This window comes from Aythya ferina, assembly GCF_964211825.1.
Source record: "Aythya ferina genome assembly, chromosome: 22".
NCBI classification, from domain to species: domain Eukaryota; kingdom Metazoa; phylum Chordata; class Aves; order Anseriformes; family Anatidae; genus Aythya; species Aythya ferina.
In genome coordinates this window covers 2,192,574-2,220,469 of record NC_140320.1, presented here as the reverse complement: position 1 = coordinate 2,220,469, position 27,896 = coordinate 2,192,574, and the positions used below count along the sequence as shown (strand labels likewise).

The 27,896-nt window shown below is 42.8% G+C and overlaps 1 protein-coding gene and 1 long non-coding RNA gene across 5 annotated transcripts; one reads left to right on the top strand and one right to left on the bottom strand.

Annotated features, from left to right (window-relative positions):
- Positions 1–1,101: 1,101 nt before the first annotated feature.
- On the top strand, positions 1,102–9,733 carry LOC311422650. 2 transcript variants are annotated; one of them, XR_014685457.1, is made up of 3 exons: positions 1,102–1,336; positions 5,203–5,361; positions 5,531–9,733. It is a non-coding gene; the product is annotated as an uncharacterized lncRNA (long non-coding RNA). The 2 variants fall into 2 exon arrangements; XR_014685458.1 differs by having other exon boundaries at positions 5,203–9,733.
- On the bottom strand, positions 9,214–27,896 carry NFRKB (nuclear factor related to kappaB binding protein). Of its 3 annotated transcripts, none has more exons than XM_084495916.1 (26): positions 27,739–27,896; positions 27,183–27,336; positions 26,531–26,732; positions 26,308–26,435; positions 25,065–25,239; positions 24,752–24,853; positions 24,099–24,172; positions 23,623–23,707; positions 22,991–23,171; positions 22,197–22,305; positions 21,587–21,713; positions 20,628–20,693; positions 19,765–19,844; positions 19,625–19,668; positions 19,107–19,167; positions 18,053–18,227; positions 17,348–17,454; positions 16,745–16,868; positions 16,221–16,300; positions 15,270–15,490; positions 14,895–15,168; positions 14,343–14,561; positions 13,089–13,874; positions 12,265–12,371; positions 11,382–11,517; positions 9,214–10,606 (listed from the first exon to the last, which is right to left on the bottom strand). In XM_084495916.1, exons 2-26 carry the CDS (start codon positions 27,315–27,317, stop codon positions 10,481–10,483), a joined length of 3,924 nt encoding a protein of 1,307 aa, XP_084352042.1. In that variant the 5' UTR covers positions 27,318–27,336; positions 27,739–27,896; the 3' UTR covers positions 9,214–10,480. The 3 variants fall into 3 exon arrangements, with proteins under 3 accessions (XP_084352042.1, XP_084352044.1, XP_084352043.1); XM_084495918.1 differs by having other exon boundaries at positions 19,107–19,164; XM_084495917.1 differs by having other exon boundaries at positions 27,183–27,333; positions 27,739–27,894.

Here is a 27,896-nt window from a genome sequence, read left to right as displayed (position 1 = left end):
GGCTATGTACCTTACACTGCTGGTGATGGAGCTGCTTTCATGTCACTTGATTGATCTCCTGGGTGATACCTGCACTGTCACTTGTCTCAGCCCCAGCACAAGTCAGCTCTGCAGTACTCACAGGGAAGTTCTGACTGCAAGCAAGCTGTGTAGATCTTGCTGCAAAGGAAAACACGATGTGAGAGTGTCTAGCATCTGCAGCAGCGCTCACAATAGGAGGCAGAAGTGCAAAGTACAGTGGTGGAAACAGCAGATTTATAAACACAGTAAGAGCTGAAATTTGTTCTTCCTACAAGCAGACGACATCTTCTGACTTCTGTGTAGGGCACAGGTTAATTCCGTTATTTGTATCAGGGTTTTTTGACTTGTGCCCTCATAACAAAGTAATCTCTTTAGCTACATTTCCTTGAAAATCTGTATAATGAGCAGGGAATCAGTATGCTTATGGAATCAAGATACAGCATACATTGAAATCCAGTTACACAAAGGAGGAACAGACTCTTTGTACCTATAGCAAAAGCACAGGGAAATCTCACAGAAAAACCTACGTGGAAGCAAGCAGCATTTGTCATCAGCAATTGATTCACCTCATAACAAAACCAGGATATGCTATGGTACAAAGAACCTCACCTGTCACTTTCTCCTGGTGGGGCCCTGGAGTAGGCACAAAACCCCTAGGTAGAGGTACCTCATCTGGAATATTTAAAGCTTAAACCTGGCTGGGTCAAAGTTCTAGTTAGTCCCTTTCCATAATGATAGGGTGAGGGATTTTTTGCTAGGTTTTTGCTTTTAAAAGCAGACTTTCTTATTGGAAGTTCTCACATCCATACCCCTGCAGTTTGTTTCTGAAAGACTATAGTGCTTCCCACTGCCTTTTAGAAGTTAGCTGAGGCTGTACTGAGTATCTGTAGCAGGACTAGCACTTGGCTACGGAAGAAAATGAAGAACCACCGATCTCAGCATTTTCACCTAGGTCACGCAGCCAAAAGGGTGACCACACCTGACTTAAAGAATAATGCCCCTATTGTGTAAGAGCAGACATAATCCTCACCCTCATTTCTGTCCTGTTCCGTGTACGATTTAGACTGACAGATGCGAGCTATCAACTTGCCTGTGTTTGTGTGGGGACAGACCTCTTGGTACTGAGCTCTGTCCTAAACAAGTTAGGAGAGTTTAGATTGTTCCTCGGGGGGGCTGGCATAGATGGGGGAACACGGTGGAAAACAGCAGCTGTCTGCCATCAGCCTGAAGCACGCAGCAAGAGGGAGAAAGGGAACCTGACTGTGGTAAGCTGCTGACTGAGAGGACTGGGCGTGACGGCACTCCTAGCACAGAGGTATGTGTCATTAGGAGCTGCTTTATTACATATACCCTACACGCATATATATGTACATATATGTGTGAATATAGATATATGATGCAGGTGATCCTCCTGTAGGAGGCTTTCCTTTGGCAGTACTGTTGATGAGCAGCTGGGATAATTCCAGTAATTCTCTTTTTAGCATTTCAGTACTCTCCCTCCTGCGGGCCAGAGGGTGCTGATTCAACCACACCAATGTTGTGCTTTGGACTGCACAGTACTAACTACAAAACGTGAGCAGCACTGAACACAGGCAATTATCCTCTTTTTACGCTGTACTGAATCAGAACCCGTGGATGTTTTATTGTGAATTCTCTGCTTAAGAAACACCCAGGGCTTTGGTGAAGTCTGCTTGCTTAGTATTGCCTCCCAACCCAGAAGCTTGGCGTGAATCTTCCAAATATTTCTTGGTGCAGCCCTGCTATATGCCAGACAATAAATCCTGGGTCTGTATCTGTGTATTTGTGATGCTGCACATCTTCGTTGGGCTCTTAGAATGGTGCAGATGGTCTTAATGATTTGCATTGCCACATGGAAAACTGAGCTGGAAGAACTTGAAAAGATACAGAGCATGACAGGAAGGATATTGAAAAGCACAGACGAAGCTGAGGCATTTTTAAGCCTGGAAAAGAGATGGGAAAGTAGGAACACAAAGCTCCACAAAATCACTAATGGCCCACTAAACAGGACTTATTTATACTCTATCACATCGTCTTTTTCAACAAGGGAGAAAACAGCAGAAGTTGCACAAATGCTGACAGTTTTTCCTTAAGAAATTCATCAGAAGTCACAAGCCTGCCAGCAGCTATGGATGTGGTTACCAGCAGCTGTGGCAAGGCATTTTGGTTGCCCTTTGGAACAACAACAGTGTGGTAGCGAAAAGATAACTTGCACAAGGAGTGCCACGCCATACTGCTCCATAAGATGATTTGGTATCATAAACTATCTCAACATCTCTGTCAGCTATCACTAAGGGCACACTCACCTCCTCTGAGCCTTCCCTTAACTTCCCATTTATCAGCCAACACCAGCTCCATGCAGGGCCAGCTATTGCCTACCCACCCTGCTCCAATCTGATCTCTTACCACAGCTGAAACACAAAGCTGGTCAGAGCTCTGTGGGGTGCTCTGGCCAACCCAAAGGAAATGCAAGCACGTGTGGCACCTGAGCTAGATCCAACCTAACCTGGATTTGCTGGTACTGATTCCTAAACTGCAGCTTCACTCCAGGCAACATACCTGTCCAGCAGGCGACAGGAGCTTGTAGTGTGTTGTAGTTCAAAAAGCATGTTTTAAATTTTAAGGAAAAAGAGCCAAATGACCTTAAACAACCTTGGCAGAAAAGTGCATGTTATGGAGTTCCCTGGCTCTTGGCATGTGTCAAAACCCATCAGTAGCATCCTTTTTTATCACGCTAGCTGTGCCACATAAAACAGGCAGAAAAAATGGCCTTGACAATGGAGAAACATGGCCTAAAATGGACTTTGTTTTCCTGCTAGTGCTTCTGCATGTTCCAGCCACTTCGGAAACACTGTTGCCTAGCAAACTGAAATCAGAAATATGGAAATCTCAAGTGTACTGGAATCTTTGTCAGCTCATTTATACTTCCTATCTTTTGCTAATATTTCTTACTTATTCTGCTGGGAAGAACCCTTTTGCAAAAGGAGCAAGTCATTCACGACAAAAAGATTTTAAAAATGAAGGTCACCTTGCCACCACCCAAAATATCTTCCATATACCGTATTAGAATAAAAAAGGAAGCTGATTAAAAAATTAACTTCTGCAGATGACTTTGAACCAGGAAAAGAAAGTTGTGCCAGCAGACAGCTCTAATGCAAAACTGAGCAAATGCCAGAATCCTTATCTGCAGTTGCTTTTAGCAGAGACTGAGGTGCTCTCTAGCAAATGTGTGTTATGACAGGGAGTCTGGAGGGATTTCACCCATCTTGGTAGCACCTTGGGATCAGTGTATGCCATTACAAACAATAAATACCAAGTTCCCTCAATAATGGGAAAAGAAAGAGAAGCTGCTTAATGGGTTTTGAAGAACTTCTCCTGTCATAGTTCCTAGATAAGCTTTAAGTAGACGTGTCTGCTTTCTAGCTTCAGAAAGACTGCCAGGTAACTGCGGAGTTAAGACAACCAATCACATATTTTTTTTCCAAGTGTGTATATTTGTTTCAAAAGAGATACTAACTTCCCATAAAAGCCTGCCCTATGACAGACAGTAGAGCAGTCCCTTCCCTCGGTTGCTCTGTGTCTATGGTCAGCATTTTTGTCGTCACAGTTTATTCCTGCGGGACTCTCCTTGTATCGCTACAGTACTAACGCTAGCAGCTGGGTGAACCTGTTAGCCTGGATGCACAAAGCCAGCCACCCACCTCGTCCACAGCCTCTCTGGCACAGCAGAAATGCTCAGCCCTCTCCCACTCGGGATGCTGCCAGGGTTCAAGGTAGCAGCAACAGGATCACGACAGCCGGTGACACTGCTGCCCTATGCCCACCAGAGGCAATCCAATCCACTCAGCTACTTACCTCCTGCTCTGAAACACACGATGGTAGTGTGGGCTTGCCTGAAGCTGGGAGCCATTCCGATGTCTCCTGCATCTTGCAAGAGCAGCACTGTTTTGTCCCCATGGAAGGAGCTCCTGAGTTTGCTGACTCTGGGCAGATAGAGCACCCTTTCACCATGTCTTTGTCACTTTGACTCACAGCCACAACACAAGCTTAAAAACAAAACCAGAATAAATCCTATCAAACCAGACACAAACCCAGCTTTTTACTTACAAAGTGTAAATAAAAACGTAAATAGCAGCTTGGTTTACACTTAACAGTGCTCCTTACTGCCTGTATTTACACGTGTCCTGCTCTAGCAGGAGACAGAGACTGTAGAAGTACTGCCCCTGCAGGACTCACCTTCTGACTGTGGGCTCTTCCTCGGGGTCACAGCTACCTAAATACACCTTCATGGTGCCTTTCAAAGACATAGGGCGCTATTTTTGTGACAGCAAAGCACTTCGGGTTTTTTAGGGAATCCTCAGTTTTGCACATTAACATGTTCCTGCCTGCCCCGCTATCCTAGCACGTTTGGAACAACTCAGTGAGGTTTATGATTTTAGTTAAGTTTCCAGCATCCTGCAGAGACCGCATATGACACTGTGACAACCCAGCTGACAGAACAGATAACTGTCTCTCTCTGCTTTTTACCAGCTTTAAGGCAGCTTCAGAGTCATTACATGACAACCTGATTTGGAAGAGTTATTTCAGTACAGGAACACTGTTAAAAGCAAACCGCAATACAAACAGCTCACCAGCTTATTGCTTGTCATTTACACTACACACACTCAGGCCACGCCAACTAAGAAATATAACTAACTTATTTCCACGCAGAATAAGGCAGTGCAGAGATGTCAGTAATTCACAAAGTTGCAGTGACTCAAGGGCTTTTGACTGTCTGCCCATACCTGTATCTTCAGTGTGTAACTGAGAACAGGGAAGAAACAATTCTTACCACGGGCTTTGAGGCAGCTTGCTTAAGTGGTCAAAGAGCCCTCAGCACAAATACTTTTATAAGTAATCAAGCATATTTTTGCATGTAGTGTTTCCCTCTGTCTCATAAATACCAACTAACCACTATTTCCCCAGGGACAAACCAAAAAATGTTCCCGTTGCTAAAAATTTATTCAAAATGACTCATCATCACGTTAAAGTTACTTACCCAGCTTCAAACAATGTCAGCATCTTTTCAGGTCCTTGCTTCAAGATCACGTTAACTCTTTCTGCAGCATCAGCACAGCAGGTAAAACGGCACGACCTTTGGCAGGTTTGCTCTTTTACTTTCAGGGCCACCACCGCCTTGCTCTGGATCAGTGCATCCACTTAGCAGCGCCCCTTCCTGGATTTGGTGACACCTGCTTTCTCTAAGCGTCATTGCAAAACCGTCTGGTCCCGGAGCTATTAAAGACCAGTGCATTCCTCCCTCAAGGATTTTGGTTCTGGAAGGTGAGTTACTTTGCTCCAGGCTTCGCAAACTGGAGGATAGTGAGAAAAAGTAACGTTACAAGACTTAGATGTAAGGCTTACCAAGTTAGTTTGGCAGATACTTCTAGACATAAGTGAACAAATTGGTCCTTAAAACTTTTACCTCCATTTTATCACTCCGTTTTATCAGTTTTTAGGCCTCAATGCGGGACACCTTACACAAGATTAATCCCTGCTCAAGCTGGAAATTGCTGATAGCATTTATAACTGAAAAGGAATTAGGACTCCTCTAAAAGATGAACGTCCACAGTTCACAGGTATGAACTCTGTTGGCCTTGTGGGAAAGCAAGTGTCAGAGATCATTTTAAAGGCAAAGTGTTTACATTATATTGGGAAAAATTCACACTCTAAAACTTTGAGAGCTCTGTCAGCTGACAGGATCATGTCTTGGGACAAAGGAGAGTAATTTAACAATAAAACTAAATGGAATCTGAGAGATCTGAGTTTAATACCTTGTACTACCACAATCTTCCCACATACTCTTGGATTGGTCACTTTACATAAGATGCATCATCCCTCAGCTAATTATTTAAAAGCCCAAATTAGTTAGTCAAAGCCAAAAGCTAGTCATCCGGAATTATTTTTATAGTCCACGGAAAAGATTGGTTATATCCAGAGAGCGATTCGTCCTACAGGAAGAATCTGGGGGCGATCAGATGAATCGGCCTCTGGAGGTCTCAGCGGTGAGTAATTCAGATTTCTGTACCTAGAAGTTTAATGCACAAGTTAAGTAAGATGAATCCAGCCTATCATCTCTGGAAGCCATCACTTCCCTTTGCAAACAGATGCCACATCTCTTCGATACCTCCTGGCAGCAAAGACCAGGAGATACACTGCGCCACTGTAAGATGCGGGAATGCTGATCAGGTCCAGACTCAAACGACACAGGGTATTGTCCACCCACGCTGCACTATCAATGTTGATTACCGCCTGCTTCTCCTGGCACACCGTTATTCTACTCCTTGTTAGCCCTGGCTATCCCATCACGTACTGGTACGCAGCAGGACTGGACACGGAGAGGCACAGCGGGAGGAATGGTGTCCATGGTTTGCAACATTGACCCTCTATTTCAGTACACGTCCACAGAACTCCCATTAAGTGACCACGCTCAGGTTGTATTCAAAAGTTCTGTCAGCTACAGCAATGCCACCCTGAGGCTTTTATCGAATGAAGCACCAGGTCAGTAACTCAGCACGGCTCAAAATACAAGCTTAACAGATGATGGCGAGTTCCAGCACACCCCAGCTGCCTGGCTCACAGAAGTTTTCGCACCATTGTACAAAAACCTGAACCAGCCCATGAGGAGCACCTCAATATGCAAACTAACCATCAAGGCACAGAAGTACTTTTTTTTTTCCCCCCCGAGTTATTCAAGGCTAGAGCAGAGCACAGTGTTAATGTTTAACCGTTCTGCTGGTGGTAATTCACACAGCTGAACTTGGATGTGACCATAAAAAGGAGTGAATGATGTATTTAGCCATGACTGAACGGCCCAGTGTAGCACCATGGGTGCCGTTTGATTTACAACACATCTAACCTACCGCTATGATTCAAGTAACTTTCAGACTGAGGTTAGTTCGTTGCTACCCAAATGCAGTACCAAAAAGCATCTCTGTTTGAGGCAGTCTTCTTGCTGGCACCTAGGACACAGCAGCACGTTCTCTTTTCCCCACATCTCTTCCTATTTCTTGTCACAAGTCGCTGTGTTTAGGGTTGTGGAGGAAAAGCCTCAACAGCAGACTGCCATCACATACGGTACCATGAACAGTACTCAGCCAGAAGGGTCCCAAAATCAGGCGTTAGATACCTCACTTACAGGAGGCAGAACCAGGTGCAAAAGCCCAGTCTGCTGCTACTTTGTTCTTGTTTCTATGGTTCAGTTTTGTCCTGTGAAAAACAAGCATCAGGGTTTCTGTATTTACCTAAAAACTGTGCCAGTGACTTGAAGAGAATTGGGAAAGGAAGATCAGCTATTAAAAATGGGCAGGTTGTTGCTCAATTTACTCTTTGCTTTTAAGAAGGAACAGCTGAAGCAACGCCAAGGAGAGTTCATTAGGCTATGAGGGCATCTTACTGAGGTATATAAATACAGATTTCCCCCATGATTTAAATAAAATGGGCAGTTGTTAAAATAAAGGTTAGAGTGGCTTTAAATGGCCTGCGGCAGTTTGTGCAGCACACTCAGTTCCTGTGAGCAATGATTACATGATACTCTCTTGGTAGAAATAAACACCCATCCCACAACTTTTAAGAAACAATTAAGGCTCTTGTGAAACTCTACTGAGGATCTCACTGTGACGGAAACAGGCTGCACTTCTATTTTTTAATTAAAAAAGGTAATGGCAGAGATGTATCAGACTGAAAGCCCTTTCAGTTTCAGGCCTTTGCTGGCCAAACTGTTGGAAAAGGGCTATTGTCAGCATACTATTTTCCCTTGGACTTCTACCCACGCGTGTGCTCCTGGGTGCAGCTCTGCAGCACTCATCTGGAGTTTTCACTCCCCAGTGCAAGGGAACATAGGAGCAAATGCCACCTGGACACACAGCCTAGCTTAAATATACCCTCAGCCAGTCCCAGCATACACCCAAAAAATTAACTCCAGCCCTTCTCTGCCCTTCAGTCTATTGTGTGGAAACTAAAAGTTACTTATTAAAACCAAAGGCTGTATACTTGCAGTAGCTTAAAGGTTATTTTTCAACCAAAGTGGAAGGAACTCGTCAGATAGGTGGCAGCTGAACCATGGAACAGGCCGTACTTTGTTCTCGCAAGGCAGAGGGCTTTTCAATCCAGCATGTAACTCTTCCACACCAGAACCCGGCAGTGACTGATGCTCTTTCCCCAAAGATCACAGGCTTCAAAAGCAAAGAGAATGGGCCTCTGTCAAGCAGTCATGCATGTCAAGGTAGCTCACGAAGGCAACCAGTTTAGCAGTTATGGAAGGAAGGAGATGGTGATGATTCAAACAGCAAGACTCTTAAAAACTCAGCAGCAACACTCAGAGATGCACTGAACTCATGCGATTAAATGCACATTTCTTGTTTTGTTAAACTTAATGCTAGAGACAAAGTCACATGGCTACTTGCAAGAGGATTCACAGAAATCTAAGGTGCTTCACACCGTAATCATCTTTCAGCACTTGATTGTAAGTTTTGACACTGAGAACTTTATTATAAATAGAACAGTGCAGGATTATCTTGATTATTCTTTGAATTTAGAGGCTCTTTCACATAAGCAATACAAGGAAGTTGTCATTTCTTCCGCTTCTTATTTTTAGCTTCACAACTAAAAGGATTTGTACAAGGACTTCAGAATGTCCTTGCCTACCTCCCAGTCCACAGCCTTTTGGCTGTCTGCTTGTTTGACAGACTTAAGGTACAAGAGGCACAAAAATCAACAAAGTAGGACAGGTATTCAAAAGAGCATCATCACCCCATATTCTGTTCCTGTGGCATATAAACTACTTCAAGCGCTTGCGTAAAAATGGTGTGTTGGTGTTCTGCTTATTCAATGCTTGCAGCTAGCAACTTTGTAAATTTAAATACTCAAGTTTCCTCCAGCCCACCCCTAAGTGGGGCAGCTACTGTACAGAAAGACTGACACACCCAGCCCAAAGCTCTGAACAATTTGCTCTGCTTAGTTGCAGTTGGTCTGAACAGCAACACACAAAGCTCCAGCTGAGGCTTCTGTCATGAAGCTCCACTAGCACTGGAAAGTGCTGAACTTTAAGGCTCGTCTCTTTGAATATATTATATTCAATAAGACTTAACTCAGAGCAAAACACATTTAAAAAAAAAGACCACAAGAGAAACCATGTTAGAAAGAACCATCTTACAAAGGAAGATGGACAATCTATTAGCCCTTGGCAAGCTAGACAATCATGTACATAAAACAACAAGCTGTACAAAACTGAATAGAGATGGCAGAGATTTGTAAGGCTTTCTGCACTTTTATTCTTCTCCTGGTCCAACATTTCTTCGGATCTCATTCAGAGATAGCTTCAAGGTCACATCAGAACAGCAACAAACTCATCTCTGGTATGTGCAAAATTCAAACAAATTTATAAAGAGAGAAAATTGTAAAGATAAAAACCAAACTGAAGGCCAGGATCATGGGTTAAAATATTTCTTCTGAGTCCAAGAGACAACAGTTGGGGCATATTTGAAAACATATTCCAAACTTTTAAAACAAGCTAGTCTTTTTTGACTGATAAAAAGATTTATTTGTTGTGGAAAATGAAGAGAGGATGCTTCTAGTGAACATTTTCTTTTTCCTTTCCAATATACTCTCATTTGCTAACAGACTTGTTCACACAGTGACTTTTTGTATCTCCTCCACTTCTCATTCGTCTCATGGGTACTTTTTTTTTTTTTTTTTTTTACAGCAAGAACCGTCCTGAACAGGGACTCTCATACTACCCTTGACAGATATTTGACAGAGAAGTGGAATCTGCTCAACAAGAAGTTTGAGCTCAGAGATAGGGCAGAGGTATTTTAAAAGTCTCTATATAAATATTACATTGAATGTGTTAGGATTCTACCTCCAGGATACGATACAAACAAACCCTGGTGTCCAAACCACAATCTTAAGTCACGTATATAAAATCAGTGACAGCTAGATTCCACTGAAAGGATGCAAGATGCCTCTTCTTCATGACTTTGAAAAACCATTGAGCTACCCCTTCCAAGCAAGTTTTCCTGGTTAAGGAATACCCTTAAGGAAGATCAACTGCTTTGTCTACAACCCAAAATGCACTGAAATGACAGATGGCCATTTGTAAAAAGACTTTCAGATGGAAAAAACAAAGAAAAGGAAGACATTTCTTAAATGCTGAATGCCACAGAACTTGGCTCTACAGCTCTGGACTGAAACGTTTTATAGATACAGGATCTTTTGCTGTGGAATTTCTACCTAGACAGCACAATGCTGACTCCAGACAAGCAACGTGTGTTGCTTTCAGCACGTGACAGAATCCAGTCCGATCCCTAGCCATGACTGTGGTTGGTTGCCTTGGGTGGTAGAATGGAAGATGACAACAGATTCGGGGAAGCTCTTGGAAAGCAATCTGTTTTCAAACCAGTGTTCATAGCTGATCTTGGGTCTGTTTTGGAGATGGAGCTGTTGTCACAACCACAGTGGAAACTGCTTTAGTTGAGCCAGACACCGTTCCCTGCTGGAGATGGGAGGCTGGTACTGTTTGAATTCGGACCTGTTTGAAATGGAAAGAGAAAAATTCAACTCATGTCAAGAACAACCTGGTGACACGTTGCACCTGCATCACACTGGTAACTTATCTGCTTCTGCCACCAAAAATTCAGTTATGTGAACACGACCAAGCACCAAAACATATCAGGAGCAGAATATGGCACAAGAATATCCTTCTATCCACTGTTTGCTTGGAAGGGTGGCAAGAGGTCTCAAGATTAGAGATCAAGAACTAAAATTTAATGTGAATAAAAACCTATGTATCAGCTGCTATTACAAGTTTTCAGAAGGACTTGGATCCATTGGATATTTCACTTCTGAAGACTTGTTACTAGCAGCTCTACTTTATCTTAAAGTAGATTACTTTTTTGGAATTTGAGAACACTAGGTTTCTAGACTGCTTCTTTGTATAACTGTCTTTCAATGTGATTTCTTCAAGAAATGGTGACCTGCAGAAGCCGAAGTAGAAAGCGCTACAAAATAAACAAAAAACACCACCAAGCATTTAGAAAAAATCCTTCAATCAACTGGAAACGTTTCCGAACAGGACTTTTAGTTTTACATTCATTATACTATCAGAACTTCAAAAACATTTAAAAACCATATCTGGATGCAGGAAAAGTAAAGGAAATAATGCAGTGCATATACTTAACACATGTGCTACAGCCAAGCCGTGAACCTGTACTTTTTATGGAAACCCATGCATCAAATGTAAAGTCCTCATGAATACATCAAGTCATCAAAAAAGCAAATAATAGCATCATTCTCCTTGCCTTTACCTGTGTGGCTTGGCCTTGCTGCTGCAGCTGCTGCAGTTGCTGTGCAGTCAGAAAACTCACTGGTTTGTTCCCAGCGATCAGTTTTGTCCCTGCTGGCATCGTAGTCAGGATGATATTTCTACCTAAGCCACTGATGCTAAGGAAAGAGAATTGTTGAAAGGTCAATAAACAGTAGAGCAGGCTAGATTTTCCACAAATTGTTCTTCAGTTGCTAGGAGATTAGTAAATTAGCTAAGTAACTGCAATGATTTTAATTTATTTTTTTTCTCTCACAACACTGACAAATAACACAAGTGAAAAGTTTTTGCCAACTTTTCTCACGATGAGAATTACCTATCATAAACCCAACCCTCTAACTCTGAACCGTGTCTGCTAGTCTGATCAGGCCCAAACACCTCCCAAGGAATGCAGAAAATAGCTAAGCACATAGTGTTCTGCCGTGAAATATTAACTGAGGGAGACACTACCAGAATTTATGGAAGAATAAACAGAAAGGCTGCAATATCTGAATGCCAAAGGAACTTGCACAGAGGCAGTTAACACAGCACTAGTTTCTTTAACAGAGATGGTCTCAGATTGCAAATATCCTTTAGGTACGTCACCAGCTTAATTCTTGCTCAAACAAAGAACTACTCTAATAGCTGGTTTCAAGGCAAAGGACATTATTTTTTTCACTCTATTTGCTAGAACCTGCATCTCAGGCACCTGCACAAAGACTGCATTCTCATTGCCAGGCACTGCATTCTTTCATTTTCTTGCTGTTAATGGGTCCTATCAACAGACTTAAGTCACTACCACCACCTGCTTGCTAAAGGAACCTAACTGAGCAGAGAACTGCCTCAGTCTATTTCTAATGCAAAACTACCGGATGCAGAGTACTCACTTGGCCCCAAGGTTGCCCTTGATGATGGGGGCAGTCACCACACTCTTGCCTTTCACTGGCTGGCTGATCACTGACAGAGGCACCGTTATTCGTGCTGGTAGCTTGCCCTAGAGAAGTTGAAGAACACGTGAGGAGCCACAGGGAGAGAAACTGCTTGACAACATGCAATTACCACTCAGCTTGCTGCTCAGGAGCCCCGGGAGTAGAAACCAACAGGAGTGTTGCTGATGAAATCTGTGTGCTGTTTCAGGCTAATTAAAATTCACCTCCATTTCATTCACTTCCCAGTTGCCTCAAACCTGCAAACTCACATCATCCTTGCACTACAATATTTCTCTGGGAAGTATCACTGCATCTGCACAGTTTTAATCCTTATGCAACCATGGCACTGTCAATTAGCTTATTCAACTTTCACAATACAGCTTACAGTACATTCAACTTTGGGCATTAAAATTGTATTAACATACAAACCAGTAAAAAAAGTTAATACAAGTAACAAGCACTTGTGACCCCATTCCAAAAGAAATTATTTCAGAGGCACAGGGCAAGATGCTGTACTGCACTAAGTAGAACTTTAGATGAGCCAAGTTGATCTCACTCACTCTCTCGACAGGAGTTAATGGAAGACAGACAGCTGACTGTTGTCTGGTTATTCAGTATTCAGCTACAATTTCAATACCATGAAATTAGTTGCAGACTTGCATTCTACAGTATTTAATTTGAGTTTTTGTGGATATAAAGAGAAGTTTTCAGAAAGAAACCATCAGTCATAAACCATCATTCCTTTTCTCACCCACCTCCACAAAAAGTTCAGCATTACTTACTGCCTGTGACGTAGATACTACCGTGGTGCTGACAGGCACCTGCCGCACAGCGGTGGCTCCTGTGCCTAGAGTTATTGGAGTCCCTGCAGCTCCCGAGGCCACAGCAACTGCTTTTGAAACTGTGGCGCTCATGGTTGGTAACGAGACAGCTGAGGTATGGACTGTGCCAGCCACGCTCACTGCTGAGGATGCGGGTACTTGCTTTGCGTGAGTAGCTACCGTAATAGTCTGTCCCGCTTTGGGTGGCATCACCCCCAGCCCCTGCACTATTCTTATAGTAGCAGCCGGCTTGGCCTCCGTGGATGCCACCGTAGTAATGGCTTTGCTCTTCTGATCTGCCACAGTCATGCCCAGAGCAGGCATCAGTCTGAAAGCGGAGCTTGTTGGCTCTGCAGTCTTTAAGTCGGGAGTCACTTTAACCACTGTGCTGCCAGCTGGGCTGGAAGAAGACGAAGTGGCGGTGCTAGTTTTGGCCGGAGTATCAGCAGTCTGGACAGGATTGGATGTCACGTGCAAAGTTGCAGAGATGCCTTTCCCACTACTGCTGCTTCCAGCAGCTGCTGTGAAGAGGTCCTGAGTCAGTTTGACAGTAGTGACTTGAGATTTGGCCAGGGTGGCCATCATGTCCGGGGTGATACGCAGCACAGTCTGTCCCTTCGCATCCGTGGTGATTGAGGAAGGTGGCAGGCGCAACACATCCTTTCCTTGGATCCGAAAATTAGTAGCAGTAAGTGGGATGCCACTTCCTGGCTGGGTCTTCATGCCAAGCTGCCCTGTAATAGCCACCTGGAAAAGACCAGAGAAACAATTACATCAAACCAGAATGCAGTCCAAGGCACAGTCAGACAAAAGTAAAACTTCCCCACAGGCTGATGTTTGCACAGCGTTCTTTTCTCCGCTGTGACTAGCATTCAGCGGGATGCTACTGCTCACTGCACTGCTGAAAACAGATTTGGCTGCTCATTACATAGCTTTCCCTAAACCATATGAAATACTCTGGAATTGGCTCTTTTTTCAAACAACACAAATTAAAAGGATCAGCATCTGAAGATGGTAAGTTAAAGAACTGAAGTTAAAGAACCCATGCTAACACATTTTTCACCTGTGCATGAAAATGGGGCTCAAATACGGCACAGCCCATCAACTCAGACATTATAGCTCACTGTAGTTTTGACTCTTTTCACATCTGCGTATCATGTCTGTCACAACAAGTGGGAAACAGCTTGGCCACTCTTGTCTCTCCCTCCCTCTCACCTGCTTGATGATATTCTGGCCAGCCACGTTCTGGATGACAGTGGTAGAGGAGGTGCTTGTGGCAGAACTGCCTGGAGAGCTGGTTACTGGCTTTACAGCAGGACTGGGCGCTGCAGACAGTCCTGTCACGGTGATGCCTGTCTGTCCTGTCACGGAAGTTCCTGGTCTTTGCACCTGCACTGGGCTGGTTTGAGCTTTTACTGGTAGAGTCATCACAGCCTAAAGCAAGACAACACAGAAGCAGCTTATGAGCAGGCTAATACAATCCTGACTAATACTTGCTCTTTCTGTCTTGTGCCTTGGTATGCAAATTCTGGACTTTTACTGCAATGCAGAAATTAATGGTGCCATACAAGCTGCTAACGGAGACAAAAAAAAAAAAAAAGAGACACCAAACAGCTTTATTTATACATAACAGTTTCTGTGCTCTGTAATGCATTTACTGCATGTCACAAGACAGCAAGTAATCCCTGAGCACCATACTGAAATACTAGGGAGATCCACAGATTAGAAGTCAGAGCTACTCCCGCATTTCCACGTAGCCAGTCTTACCTGAGGCAGCACTTTGGTTTGCGTGGCTGTAGCTGGAACACGGATTTGAGGCACTGATGTAGGTTGCTGCTGCGTTACCACTGGGGCTTGCTGAGACACAGCGGGGAGGCTGGACTGGGCAGCGACCACTCGGACCTGCGGCAGTCCCGAGGACGTGGTGTGACTTACCACCCGGGCGGGAGGTGCCTGGGGCCCAGGCTGGGTCTGTGAACTCTGGGCTGTGGAAATCAACGTCCCAAGCTGTGGCATGGTAGGGGATGATACCAGAAGAACACTATAGAAAAGATAAAAGCCAGGTCAGTACAGACGCAGAACATAACTGAGAAAGAACTAGGAATACTCATACGTGATGTATGAGACAGAAGGGGAGCATACCTTTGGCTGGGTTTTGCTGGCTCTGACCCAGCGCTAGATACAGTCTTGCTAACTACAGACACTGGTGGTGGTGAAATAGGCGTTGCTGGCAATGCTGGTGCAGTTGGTGTCACAGGAGTCACTGGAGTTGGTGGCATGCTGGAGTCACTAAGGCTCAGCTGACTGGGCTCTGATGCACTGCTGGGGAGTGTTTTCACAGAACTCTCCTTGCTACTTGACTTCTACAAAGAAACCAAACCAAACATGAAGGCCTTTACAAAAACTGGCTGTGAGTGTTGCTCTCTGAGGCCTTTAAATGGATCTATACAGTTACAAATGATGCCCTGGTGCAAAATCCTGAAGTCACAGACGAGTGATGGCCTGCCTTCCTCACCTGCAGCCACACGTGGGCTGGTCAGTGTGGCTGCTCTTGTTCTCAGGGAGAAGGGCATCTCAGCAGTGACAAACATTCAAAAGATTCAGATATCCACATTGGTTAATTTGTCAGCTGCAACTGTTTTAGAGGTATTTCACATCAATATCAAAAAAAATAAAAGAAAGACATCCAAATCCTGACAGCTTCAGCACTGCAAGAGGGAGAGCAGCAGACATGCTCCACACACTCTGTTACAGATTAACGTCAAAACTGGATCTGAAGAGACTGTCCCTAAGACGAGGAACCCAAATGAACTCAGTTGACCTTTCCTCTCTCAAGATCAACATGGATTACAGTCAAAGCTGGGAGACACAAAGCTCCCTCTCTCCTACTTCATTCTGTGCACTGGTAGTAGACTCTCACAATCACCAACATAATGAACTGTTAACTCAAAAAGCAATAAAATAGGTGGTATTTTTTTTTTTTATCCACCTTGGATAAAAAATGGATAAAAAATGTTGGATACAGAATTTACAGATCAAGATAAACCCATACCTCATTCCCAATCACAAAAGCATCTGTGCAAAGAAATTTACCATTTTAGCTGGAGGTTTTGGCTTCTGCTGAAGAGCTTTCTTGGCCTTTGCTGCAGCAGCTTGAGCCTGATGGATCCGCTCTGCAAATACAAATTACTGCTTACAGATCCTGAACACAAGCAAACTGAATTACCAAAGTGGCCATTCAAAACTTTCATCTTCAGAAAAGAAATTAAACACACATGCACACAGGGACGTGTAATAGCACAAAGAAATTCCAAGGCAAATCAGCCCCAAAAGGCCGGAACAAAGATGTGTTGAAGTTGTCAACCTAAATAAATCTAGAGTTGCAGAGTGCTATTTTTGTGACAAATACTCACTACAAACTAATACGCTGCTCTGCAAGACTTGATTTAAGTGTTGATGGGCTAACACTAGCAAAGTGACTAGGCTAGACTGGTGAATTAATGTTCATTATCCATCTGGACTGAAGAAGCTCAAGAGCAAGTGAAAAACAACATGAGATTTAGACATTCTCAGTTCTGAAGATACAGAACCAAGTAGTACCACCAAGCCAGGCTTACCAAACTCTTCCTCACTCCTGTCCCGGTGTAGATAGATCCACAACTTGCGCCCAATATCATATTTCACGCAGGGATCTTTCTCATAATGTAATCGATCCAAAGCACCACTAACAACGGTATTAACCTGAAATTCAGAATTCATGGGATTACAAGATGTCCCACGTTGGGCTAGCCAGAGGTCACGTACAGAAAAGCCAATCCTGTTTGGCATAAAACCAGAGTGAGTTGCTACCAATCTTCTTTTGGTTAAGAATTGACTGAGAGCAGATGTTGCAGCATGGGGCTCTGCTTGCCTTTGTGGATTAAATGGAGCTTCACCAAACCTGAGGGCTCTGAAAACTTCCTGTTTCTGAATCTCATATTGGAGCAGGTGTATGACAGAGTGTCAAATCTGTGGCTTTTCTAGCTATTTTCCTTCCTCCAGAATTCAGTGCAGATTTGCAGCAGCTCACCCTAATACTACAGAGCTCTCATTTTCCAGTTGAAGTAGTATAAAAATTATTGGGCCTTTGTCACTGCATATTGCCTGGGTCTCAGCAGTGTTTTTTTTTGTTTTTTTTTTTTAAGAGAATACAATTGATTCTTAGATAGCATCCAACCTACTTGAGCACTTGTGACATCAGGAGCTAGGAACTGGGAATCTTTAAGCAGCTCACAGATTTCAGCACGAGTTCCTTCTCCATTAGGAAGGCGGGCAGCAGCATCACGAACTGAAATAGAAAATCAGAGCTTAAGCTTCCATCCCTAACATGACTGCTATATACAAATACTTCGACAGATATGTTTCTGTACTGCTTTCTTATCTCCACCTCTTATAGTGCCCAATTACTCACTAAAAGCTAGTCTCCATGGTCTCTCAGGGCCTCTGATGAGTATATGAGCAGAGAACACAAATGATCATTTTAAAGCACATCATCTGTGCTGGCTTGGTGCCTGGAACAACGAATGTGAAGACCAGCACTCAAACCCTGAATGACTTTGCAATGCCCCAGTTTCACAACAACAGGCTTAAACCACCACTCTTTGTTTTCCAGTTATATGAGCCTTAGCTTCAGCCTCATGGACTCTCCACTTCCCATTTTCTCTCAGATGAAAAGTAACAGATGCTTCCTCTTCTAGTTATTCCTGCTCCCAGCATTTCATCAGCTTATTTCATAAACTTATTTCATTTCTTCTTCACTTATGTCATACCAGTTCATCCACTTTTCCCCTTATAATGTAGATTCCTAAAGTCATTGTTTAGGTGGACAATGGTGTCTTTTTCTTTCATTTAAAAAATATTTTTGGCAAAGGACGCCATCGCCTTACCAAGAGACAAGATGGTGACATATGCTGGTCTGTCTGATCGCAGGAGCGAATGCTCTCGGGCTTTGTTTAATGATGTTTCCTTGTCAAACACCCCCTTCACAGGACCGACAACTGACTCAAAGCCGTGCATACGGAAAGTGAAAGCTTTGTGGGGCTGGCTGTAACGGTATCGTTCCTGTGTTTTTAAACAAGAGCACTGAATTTAGCATATATAGATGCAAAGACTTGAAACTTGTAACTGAATATGGGTTAAATTACTATCATTCTGTAGATAAAGTTTTTTTTTTTTTTTTTTTTTTAATTAAAGCTCCATTATTGCTGTATAAACTTATTTTGGATCAATACAAGCGTTATCTACTTCAAGCAGAAGACAAAGCAGCACATAAGAAAGTGCCCAGGTGCAATATATCAGGTTCACTCTTAAGCAGCTGCACAGACTACAGAGGTGCCAGAGACAGACATTCTGCCCAGCAAACAACTCTGCTTGCAGTGGCAACATGCCATTTCTTCTCATCTGGCAAGAGAGATTTCCAAAATTTAACCCGGATGGTCTACCATGCAAACAGCACATGTACCCAGGGAGAAGACTCCTCATCATGTGTTTACCCTATAAAATACACAATTTTCTAGCAAGGCCACAGGCCTTAGAGACACAATGGAACTTGTATCTACTACAGACAAGATGACTAAATGTATAGGTGCGCTTATTGCCACTTATCTTCTGCTTTTTACACTTATACATGTTCAAAAAATATAGATGCATCATCTTCATCTGCTAGGAGACGACAGAGTAGAGAGAAATGTTGGCACTAACAGTATCAATTAATTTTGCCCAATACTCATTGGAAATAGAGCTGTTTTTGAGATAAGCAGTTGAGCTATATTGTTAGCAAGTTATCTGAGGCTGATACCTATTTCAAGGCAGAAAAAACATTTAAATCTTTTGTGTTAACAAAGTTTTTGTAGAGTATATAACTCCCATCCCATACAAATTCTCTTTAATGGCCAAATCTCTCAGTATGTGTATTTAAAATTGAAAAGATTATCTTCTTACCTGTTCCTGAAACACGCGTTTCTCTTCTCCAGTACTAGGCCGGACTACGTAGTCAGTCCTTCTGAAACAAAGATCACCATCAGTTCTGAGCAACAAGCCCACAGCGATCACGAAGACCCAAAGGATTAGCCACCCCACTCTTACTGCAAATTCTTCCGGCACCATAGAACAAATTCTGAAAGCATTTATGCTGATGTAAGTAAGTCCTGCAGAGATCTTAGAGTACACTCTATAGCCTACCTGAAAGTAAGCAAGGACTGTAAATAATCTCGTAATCAGGATGCAAGTTTGAGTACAGGTCTGCTCAGATAACAGGTGAACTTGGGAAAACACAGCTGACTTTGCAAAGTATAGTTAATACATTTGTAAACTCACACTAACAAATTCCCTTCTGCCCCACGATGTAAAATATTTTTTTTTTTTTAAGCAGACAGCTGCTCAGATCTAGAGGTGCAAGGACCAAACTCCACAGCTTTAGCACATACTGCAGAAGTTTTTAAGCAGTATTATGTACTTACACTCTGGGAATTGGTGTTGTGGCATCTGAACTGTCTTCATTTTCCTATCAAAAAAAAAAAAAAAAAAAAAAAAGACATGTCAGCATTGGATACAGCCCATCAGGTTTTAGGCTGCTAAAATACCATTTTTTCTGACTCACTTTGAAAAAAGTCTGGTCCTTGGTCTCCAACCAGAGCTGAAACAGGGCTGCCAATTCCTTCTCATGATCTTGGCAAGAACCTAGTCCAAGAAATCAAGACACATAGGAAATAGAAATAATTTGTTATTAAGCCAGCTGCTGCTTGTACTTCCCAACCACCTCCTACTCCCTTCCAACCTCTATGCATCACCAGTCACAAGGCGTCTTACACACTTCACAGATGCTCCAGTTTCACTACTTTAACACATTCAGGCTCAGAAAAGTGCTAAAACCTATTAAGCACCCTATGTTGGTATGAAGGATGGTGCTTCAACTCCAGGCATAGCAACCAAGATACCATTTGAGATACAGCAATGATACATTTGCAAATGGTCCCCAGTTTCCAAAGTGAACCCAGTCACCAAGTCCCTGAGCAGAAACAAGTGCCTACATAACCTCCACCAAAGGCTGTGAAGGGGCCAGAGGAATACCTTCCTGACTCCAAATCTCAGCCAGTTTAACCCTGTGAATATGACCAAGAGTCACTACAGTTAAGAATCAAAAATTCTGCCTAGCAGCTATAGCAAAAATAAAAAATGCTAGACATCTGTAATTCACTCAGTATGAGTCTGGGCACATTTATGAGTCAGCAACATAAATAAAGTTCAATGCCTTTGCTCACTTATTCTGTCTGCTCTTGAAAATAGTGTATTGTGAAAGCTTTGAATGTAAAAAACATTTTTGCTCAGCCAGAAGAACACAAAAGGCCTAACAGCTTAAGTAATAACTCTGCTGGATTTTCTCTCTGGGCTGTAGCAAGCTAGAGTCCTGAAGAAAACCACCAACCTTTACCATAGTAGAAACCATAGAAAAGTACAAGTTACCAAGCAATTTCCACTGCTGAGTTTTTTCCTTGAATTCAACAAAAGGCGAGAAGCTGGATGGAACATCTGCAATGAAAGATGTGCTTTTCAGATACAGCAAACAAGTGCAACCTCCAAAAACCTACTGTTGTAACATAAATTGTCAGGTTAGACTCATAGTGACAAAAAATCATTGTAAAGTGATTATGTAAGTGCGCCTCTAAATTTATACTTGCCTGAAGGAAAGGTTAGCATCTCGGAGTAACAGTGCAATCCCAAGAAAAGAAAAGAACAGGATAATGAGCTTTTCGTCTACAGGCTGTCAGGCAGGATCCTGTTCACATGCTGTGAGGCACAAGGAACTGCTGCTGTATGGTAACTATTTCCTGAGCTCACATGAAACAAACTTTAGATTTATGGTATTCACCAGTATTGTGGGGAACACTAAGGATGAGCAATGACCACAACAATATACATTGTTTCTCCCTTCCAACTTCTTCCAACTAAGCAAATCAGAACCACAGAATAACTTTGTTTAAAAGGAACGTGTGGAACTTAGCTGGTCCAAGCCCCAAGTCAAAGCTGGGCCAACTTCACATTTCCAGCAGATTGCTCAGGGCATCATCTAGTTTATTTTTCATTATCTCCAAAGACAACTATAACCTCTTTGTACTGGGAAAAGGCTAATTTCTTCCTGCTTCAAACATCCTGCCTGAAGCACACAATCTAAACAGGAGAAACTGCCTGCTTCAGTTTCACATACACTGGAATCAAGCTGGGTCTTATCTACTATCCACATGCAAACTGAGTCTACCACAATCAAGAAAAAGAAAGCCATACAGCTTATAATAAAAACACTGTCAACAATGCAGTGATTTATTGTAATGATGAATTAAAATTTGATTGGAGGTATAATATAAACCAACACTGATTGGAACTGAGGTACAAGCATCCTATGTATTTTTAACAGCCGTTCTTACCTCTGCTGTCACCTGTTAGGTACTGTAAGGCAGGTAAAACCAGCTCAGACCAGTTAGGGGCAAAGGAGAACCAGTTATTTAGTGCACTGGCAGGAGAAGATTGCCAATCTAGAACTTTATCCTCAAGCTGAAAAGGAAAAATAAATATTCTATTAAAGATCTCACACTTTAAACTATGAATATTTTAATAGAAGAGGAAAGCAAAACAGCTAAACGCGTCCAGGGGAAGAGAGATTTTATATTCATAAAAAAAGATCACCTGACTTTTTCAAGTAACCATAAAATGGTATTTCAGACAACAGACACCAAAAACAGAAAAAAATTCTCCACCATCACCAGCTTTGATACAAAGAATTTATCTAATTGTGATCTCAAAACAGATATGGTAAGATTTACGTATTCAGTAGACTACAGTTATGAAACACGTTAAAAAACAGAATGTGATATGCACTCCCAAAGAGTTGCCTTTTTTTCTGTGTACGCAGAATCTACACTAATGTAATTTAGAGCAGGACACCTCTGGGGAAAATCACTATTACAGAGCTATAAAAAAATTCTGAAACCTAATTTGGCTTTCTGCAGATTCCTAAATATGTGGGTGGTTCCTTACCACAGAGAGACTAGCAGGTCCTTCCAGATACAGTATCTCCAAAAGAAGGAAAAAGAAGCTGGAAGATATTTCATTTACACCAAGGCATGGCTTCATCTCTTCAAGAGGTCTTCAAATGAAAGAAAACACAAGCAGAGTAAAAGTTTCCTGAGTAAATATTCACCTTCATATACAGAGATGAACATTCCATATTTTACACATTCCAAGATTCACAAAACCAGAGACAATGTCCTTCATAGAATTATAGAATGGCTCCAGTTGGAAGGGACTTGGTACCATCCAGCCTGGCCTTGAGCACCTCCAGAGATGGGACATCCACAGCTTCTCTGGGCAACCTGTGCCAGTGCCTCACCACCCTTACAGTGAAGAATTTCCTCCTAAGGTTTAATCTAAATCTCTCCTCTTTTAGTTTAAGACCATTTCCCCTTGCACTATCATTACCTACCCGAGTAAAGAGTCCTCCTCCATCCTTTTTGTAAGACCCATTTAAGTACTTAAATGCTGTACAGAGATCTCTCTGGAGCTTTCTCTTCTCCAGGCTGAACATCCCCAGCTCTCTCAGCCTTTCATCAATAGGAGAAAGCACACTTTCAAGTGTGCCTTCTCTTCTTAGCTCTGAAATTCCGCTGCTGCCTAAGATGCTTCATCCCACCACGGGTGAAAGAGCCAGACAAAACAGAAACAGAGGTAACTACACCTAGTAAGATCTGCAAAGGTACTGCAAAAATCTGAGCTGCAACATCCATTACGCTCTTCATCCCCTCAAAGCATTCAGTGCCCCCTGAATCACTTACTCCTCTTTGACAGATGACAGAGGGATGGGGGAAGGATCCTGAGACAGTGATGGGATCCCGTCTGCATTGCTAAGAGAGTCAGCCAGATCCTCCACCTCAGATTTAACCATCTTCAGCTTTTTCTTCTTTTTATCTTCCTTTTCTTTCACCTTTTTCTTGAGGGTTGCAAGGTCAAATAAGGCTTTAGATATGACAAAAGGTAAGAAAAATAATGAGAAAATATCTTACTATATTTCAGTGAGGATCATTAACTATATTGTTAAGCATATACTCAAAGATGTACATAGTGTAAACTCATTCACTACCAGTCCATTCCAGCCTCCTACTTATTTCCATGATTTTTTATTTAATTTCCCCTCAATGCACTGGTTTTATAGAAAAACTTGATTTAAAAACACATTTGGAATCAGAAAGGTGAAGGTAACTGCTTAGAGCAGAAATACAAGTTAAATTCCATCAATTAGTTGGAAGCACCTTCAATAGAAACTGGAATTATCTATTTGCAACTGCAACTTACAGTTTCAGAGCAGCTAGCTAGCTATGTAAAGAGCATTCAGGAGAGACTTCCTACATCCCTAGCTCTTCATACCCTGTGTTTATGCAATGCACAAGTACCAGTTCCAGCCACTGACCTGCTAAGGAACCTTTCCTGCCAGCATTCACACGAGTCATGATGTCCTCAAGAGTCAGATCTGCTGTCATTAAATCTGGGTGATCCTACACGGGACAATGGGACAGAAAAGAAAATCAGGAAAGCAAAAAGCACTAAGATAGCAACAAGAGTACAGAGGATAACCAAATACTGAAACGTGTCGAACTTATCCGGGATCAGCATATAAAGTTATTCACTGCAATAAAAACAGGGAAGCCTTCCAACCCTGAAATCCAATTTTTTCATCAACTAAGTTTAGTAATCACACATCAATAAAATTACAGAATACATCTAAGCAGGTAAACATAAACAAGAGTTGTATATGTCCTCCAATGATTAAATATAGATTACATTAAAGGACTGTGGGGGGGCCACACCCAGAAGCACTTTACAGCTAAAAGAAAAAAGACAGACAACATCTAGTACCAGCCACCCCAAGACTTTTTGTCAACTTACAGGCTGACGTTTTCGTTTCTCATGGTGCTTCCTCAGCATCATCTTCAAGTCACTTTCCCCAAGTTCTATCCTGTCTGCAAAAACAACAACAACAAAAAAGTCAGAGATAATTTGCAGGTTTTTGTTTTCTTACTTTATAGACTACTTAGAACACCGTTTTCTATTTGTTCCTACTCTCAGTAATCTTCAAATTTCAGTAAGTCAAGGAAATTCAGTCTTTTAATCACGCAGTTTATTTCAACGCTTTCTTCCTTGGCTGATCAGATTTAATTGCTTATGCAAGCATGGAAATGAAAAGTGAGAACGAGTTGTGTTGCACAAAGGCTTTCTGCAGGCTTGATTACAGCAACCTTCGGAGGGATTCCCTTAGCACATACTCCAAAACAGTTCAAACCACGCTATACTAATGGCTCGTCCAGTAAGGAAAAATACAACAGAAAAACCAGTAGTATTACACAATCCATAAAGACTTAAAATACTAACTTTTCAAGGAGAGAACTAAAATGTGAGAAGATCTGAATGTTTCGGGGACTACAGAAAAGAAGCATTACATGATTTCCCATGGAACAACAGACTATCCCAGCCAAATTCTTGCAGGTTCTCAAAGTAATTCTCATCCCCAATTCCTTACTGACACCTAGTTTGGTTCTCACCTGCTGTCTTCATGTCCAAGGTTGATAACGTGGGTATTACTCTCAGGGGAATCGGTGGACTTGGACAACGTGCTGGAGAACTTGGAGGCCAGGAGCTTAGATCTTAAATATGCAAAAAAATAAATAAATTAATAAATACATTTCTGCAAGACTTATCACCCCCAAACCTAGGTTCCCATGTTCATTAGCGTGCAGCTAATAAAACGGGAGCCCAATTTTCATTCCTCTATTGAAGAGGCTATCCTCACATAAAAAAAAAAGAAAGTTTTTTCTCCATTCACACCTAAATCTTTCCTTGAGTACAGGGCATTACCTTCTTCATCAGAAGACAAGGTGGTATCTCCACACTCCTCTTTCACTTCCCTCAGAATTTTCAAGTAGCGTCGATGTGCCCGTCTGTCCCGTTCTTCTGCATCATATGATGGTGAGAAATGCTTTCTCCTCAGGGTCATATCAGGGCCTCCTTTCCTAGCTAACTCCAGCAAGTGCTGGAAGATGAGATATGAGTGACATTAGCTATCTTGGTTACATCTCCCTAAGTTAGAGTGGTTAAGCTTAACTCACATTTTCAGGATATTTAACATTCAGAGCTGATGTACTAACTACCTCGATTCTTTACAACCCTTAAAATGTAAGGGAATTTGTCAGATTGACAACTATAAAACCAGTATTTTAGACCATCATTTAAAGGGGTGAAAAAGGCAAAAAGGAAGCTAATAAGAAATTTCTGCATCTTCATCTGCATATACAATGCCTCACCGTCACTTTACGTGGACAGTTCAGAGAACCCTAACCACTGGTCTTGCATCCACTTGTACAGTTTCCATACCAAACGTGTAACACAAACATGGGAAACTCTTTTGAATAAAAGACTTATCCTTTATGACTATAGAAGAAATAGCTTCCCATACATTTCTGTATTCTTTTTCCCCTATCACTATGAGGCATTTAATAAAGCCACTTTCTTCTTCATCCGTGCATACAGTATGTTGCGATGCCTAAGCTTAATGAAATGATAAGCAAGCATTTACAGAGGACACATTTCAGGTGGCAGAGATAAGTTCACAACACTATCTATAGAGGAAGACTTCATCAGGGATTTACAGCACCAGAATCAGAGTTTTTTTTTTTTATCTATTCTATACCAGTCTCCAGTGAGGCTGTGGAATTCACACAACTACCTACTTAGCAAAGTTACTTGTTTCACAATGACATAAATGGCAGAAAAATTGAGGCAGATTCACTTGTTAATATGAAGTGCCAAGAATGAAGCCAGGGGATGAGATAGGCATGGAAAAAACCCACTACGCTACACAAGTGAGAGCTATGAGAGATTCAAAATCTGAAGTTTGATATGCGTCTTTGCAAACATAACAATGCTTCTAGTGTTCTTATATTATACAGGCCACTGGAAAAACAGAAAAGCAGCATTCAGTAACAGAAAGTCCTCTGAGAACTAGGAATGCACAAACACCAAGACACTTTGTTGTAAAGACAGCCTATTCGTTACAGAACACAAGAAGGCGATGACCAGGCCCCAAAGACAAGATACTCACGTTGCGGGAAGCAAGGATCTGCTTGAGCAGGCGGTAGAAGTACTGCTGCTGAGAGCTTAAGTAGCGTTTGTACTGGGACTTAAAACAGAGCTGCCGGTATTTCACAACTTCAGGGTTGAAGTGCCCATCTATAACAAAGAGGTTAAAATTACCTCAGTTTTCATTAACTGCAAGTTAAGAACTTAACACCAAAAATACACAAAAGAGTATCACACTCACTAACCCCGAAAGAGTTTCTGGGCAATGTGCAGTGGATTTCCAAAGCGGAAGTTTTCACCACTGAACAACGCAGAGATGATTTTGTTTTGATGCTCTCGGTTGTTTTCAGGAAAGCGAGGCAGGAATGTTTTTAGGTGGTCTCGCTGCGAATCTGTCAGTACCTCCTGCCATGTCGACAAGCTGACAACTTCAAAGAAGATCTCAGGCTACAGAAAGCAAAATACAATAGCAAAGAAAATGTGTACATCTCTTTTAACAACTTTCTAGCCCTCAAGGCTTTTTGCAGTTAAGTAACATAGGACGTGAGACAGTGTTTCACATCAAACACAGAAAGCAACAGTGTAAGGAAAAAAGCCGAGGCAATAAATACTGTTATCAAGTAGCAAATAAATTCAAAACTTTTAACAAATGGAACTTTTATTCTATTCTCAAATACAACTGTAAAATAAAAGGGATCTTTATCTAGAAAAATAATGTGACAGAAAGGTCTTTTAAGAAGTTTTACTGATATTATTCAAGGCACTATTCAACATCCTTTGCAGGAGTCAGACACATATCCCTTTTCAGTTTGCTCTCCCTGGTAAGCCCCAGGACAGGAGGCAAACATACTGTTTGTCAATGCTATGGGAACATAAGAAGTTTGTAGTGCTACTCACGTCCTCCAGAAGGTCCTCGGGCAGACTAACCCTCGTTGTGCCCAGCATGCAGTCCTCCATGATCCGTGTGCCATTTCCATCCCCGCAGGGCCCCAGCTCCAGGGGGTCGGTCAGCATGTGGTCCAGGGAGTCCATTCTCCTCTCTCTGCGGCTCCTGAGCAGGGGCAGCAAACCCTCACCTCACCCACCAGAGCCCCCAGACCAGCTCCATCCCAGGCTGACAACATCTGAGTGAACTTTTGGTGAACCCAGGATCCTTGTGGGTCCCTTCCAACCCGGGATATTCTATGATTTTAGGTGTTTTAACACAAGCTGCACAGCCTGCTGAGGGCACACAGACCCCAGGGGACACGAACTGCCCGTGGCACCTGAAGGGTGGTCTGGCAGGGGGCACACCGGGCCAGCAGCCGCGACCCTCCCAGCATGACAGGAAAACGCCTCACACCGCTTCCCACACAAAGCCCCGAAGCCACAACCCTCGCGGCGAAAACACCCCCAAAAAAACACCAAAACCCACCAAGAACACGGCTCCCGTCCCCAGAGCCCACCTCCTCACCTCAGCGGCGCCGCCCCCTCCTCACCCCGGGGCCGCGAGGACCGAGGGAGCCGAGCCCAGCCCCAGCCGCCCTCCGCCGAGCCCCGCTGCGGGGGGGACGCGGCCCGGGGCCGGCGGCGCTGCCCCCCTCAGCCGCTGCCCCCCTCAGGCCGCCCGCG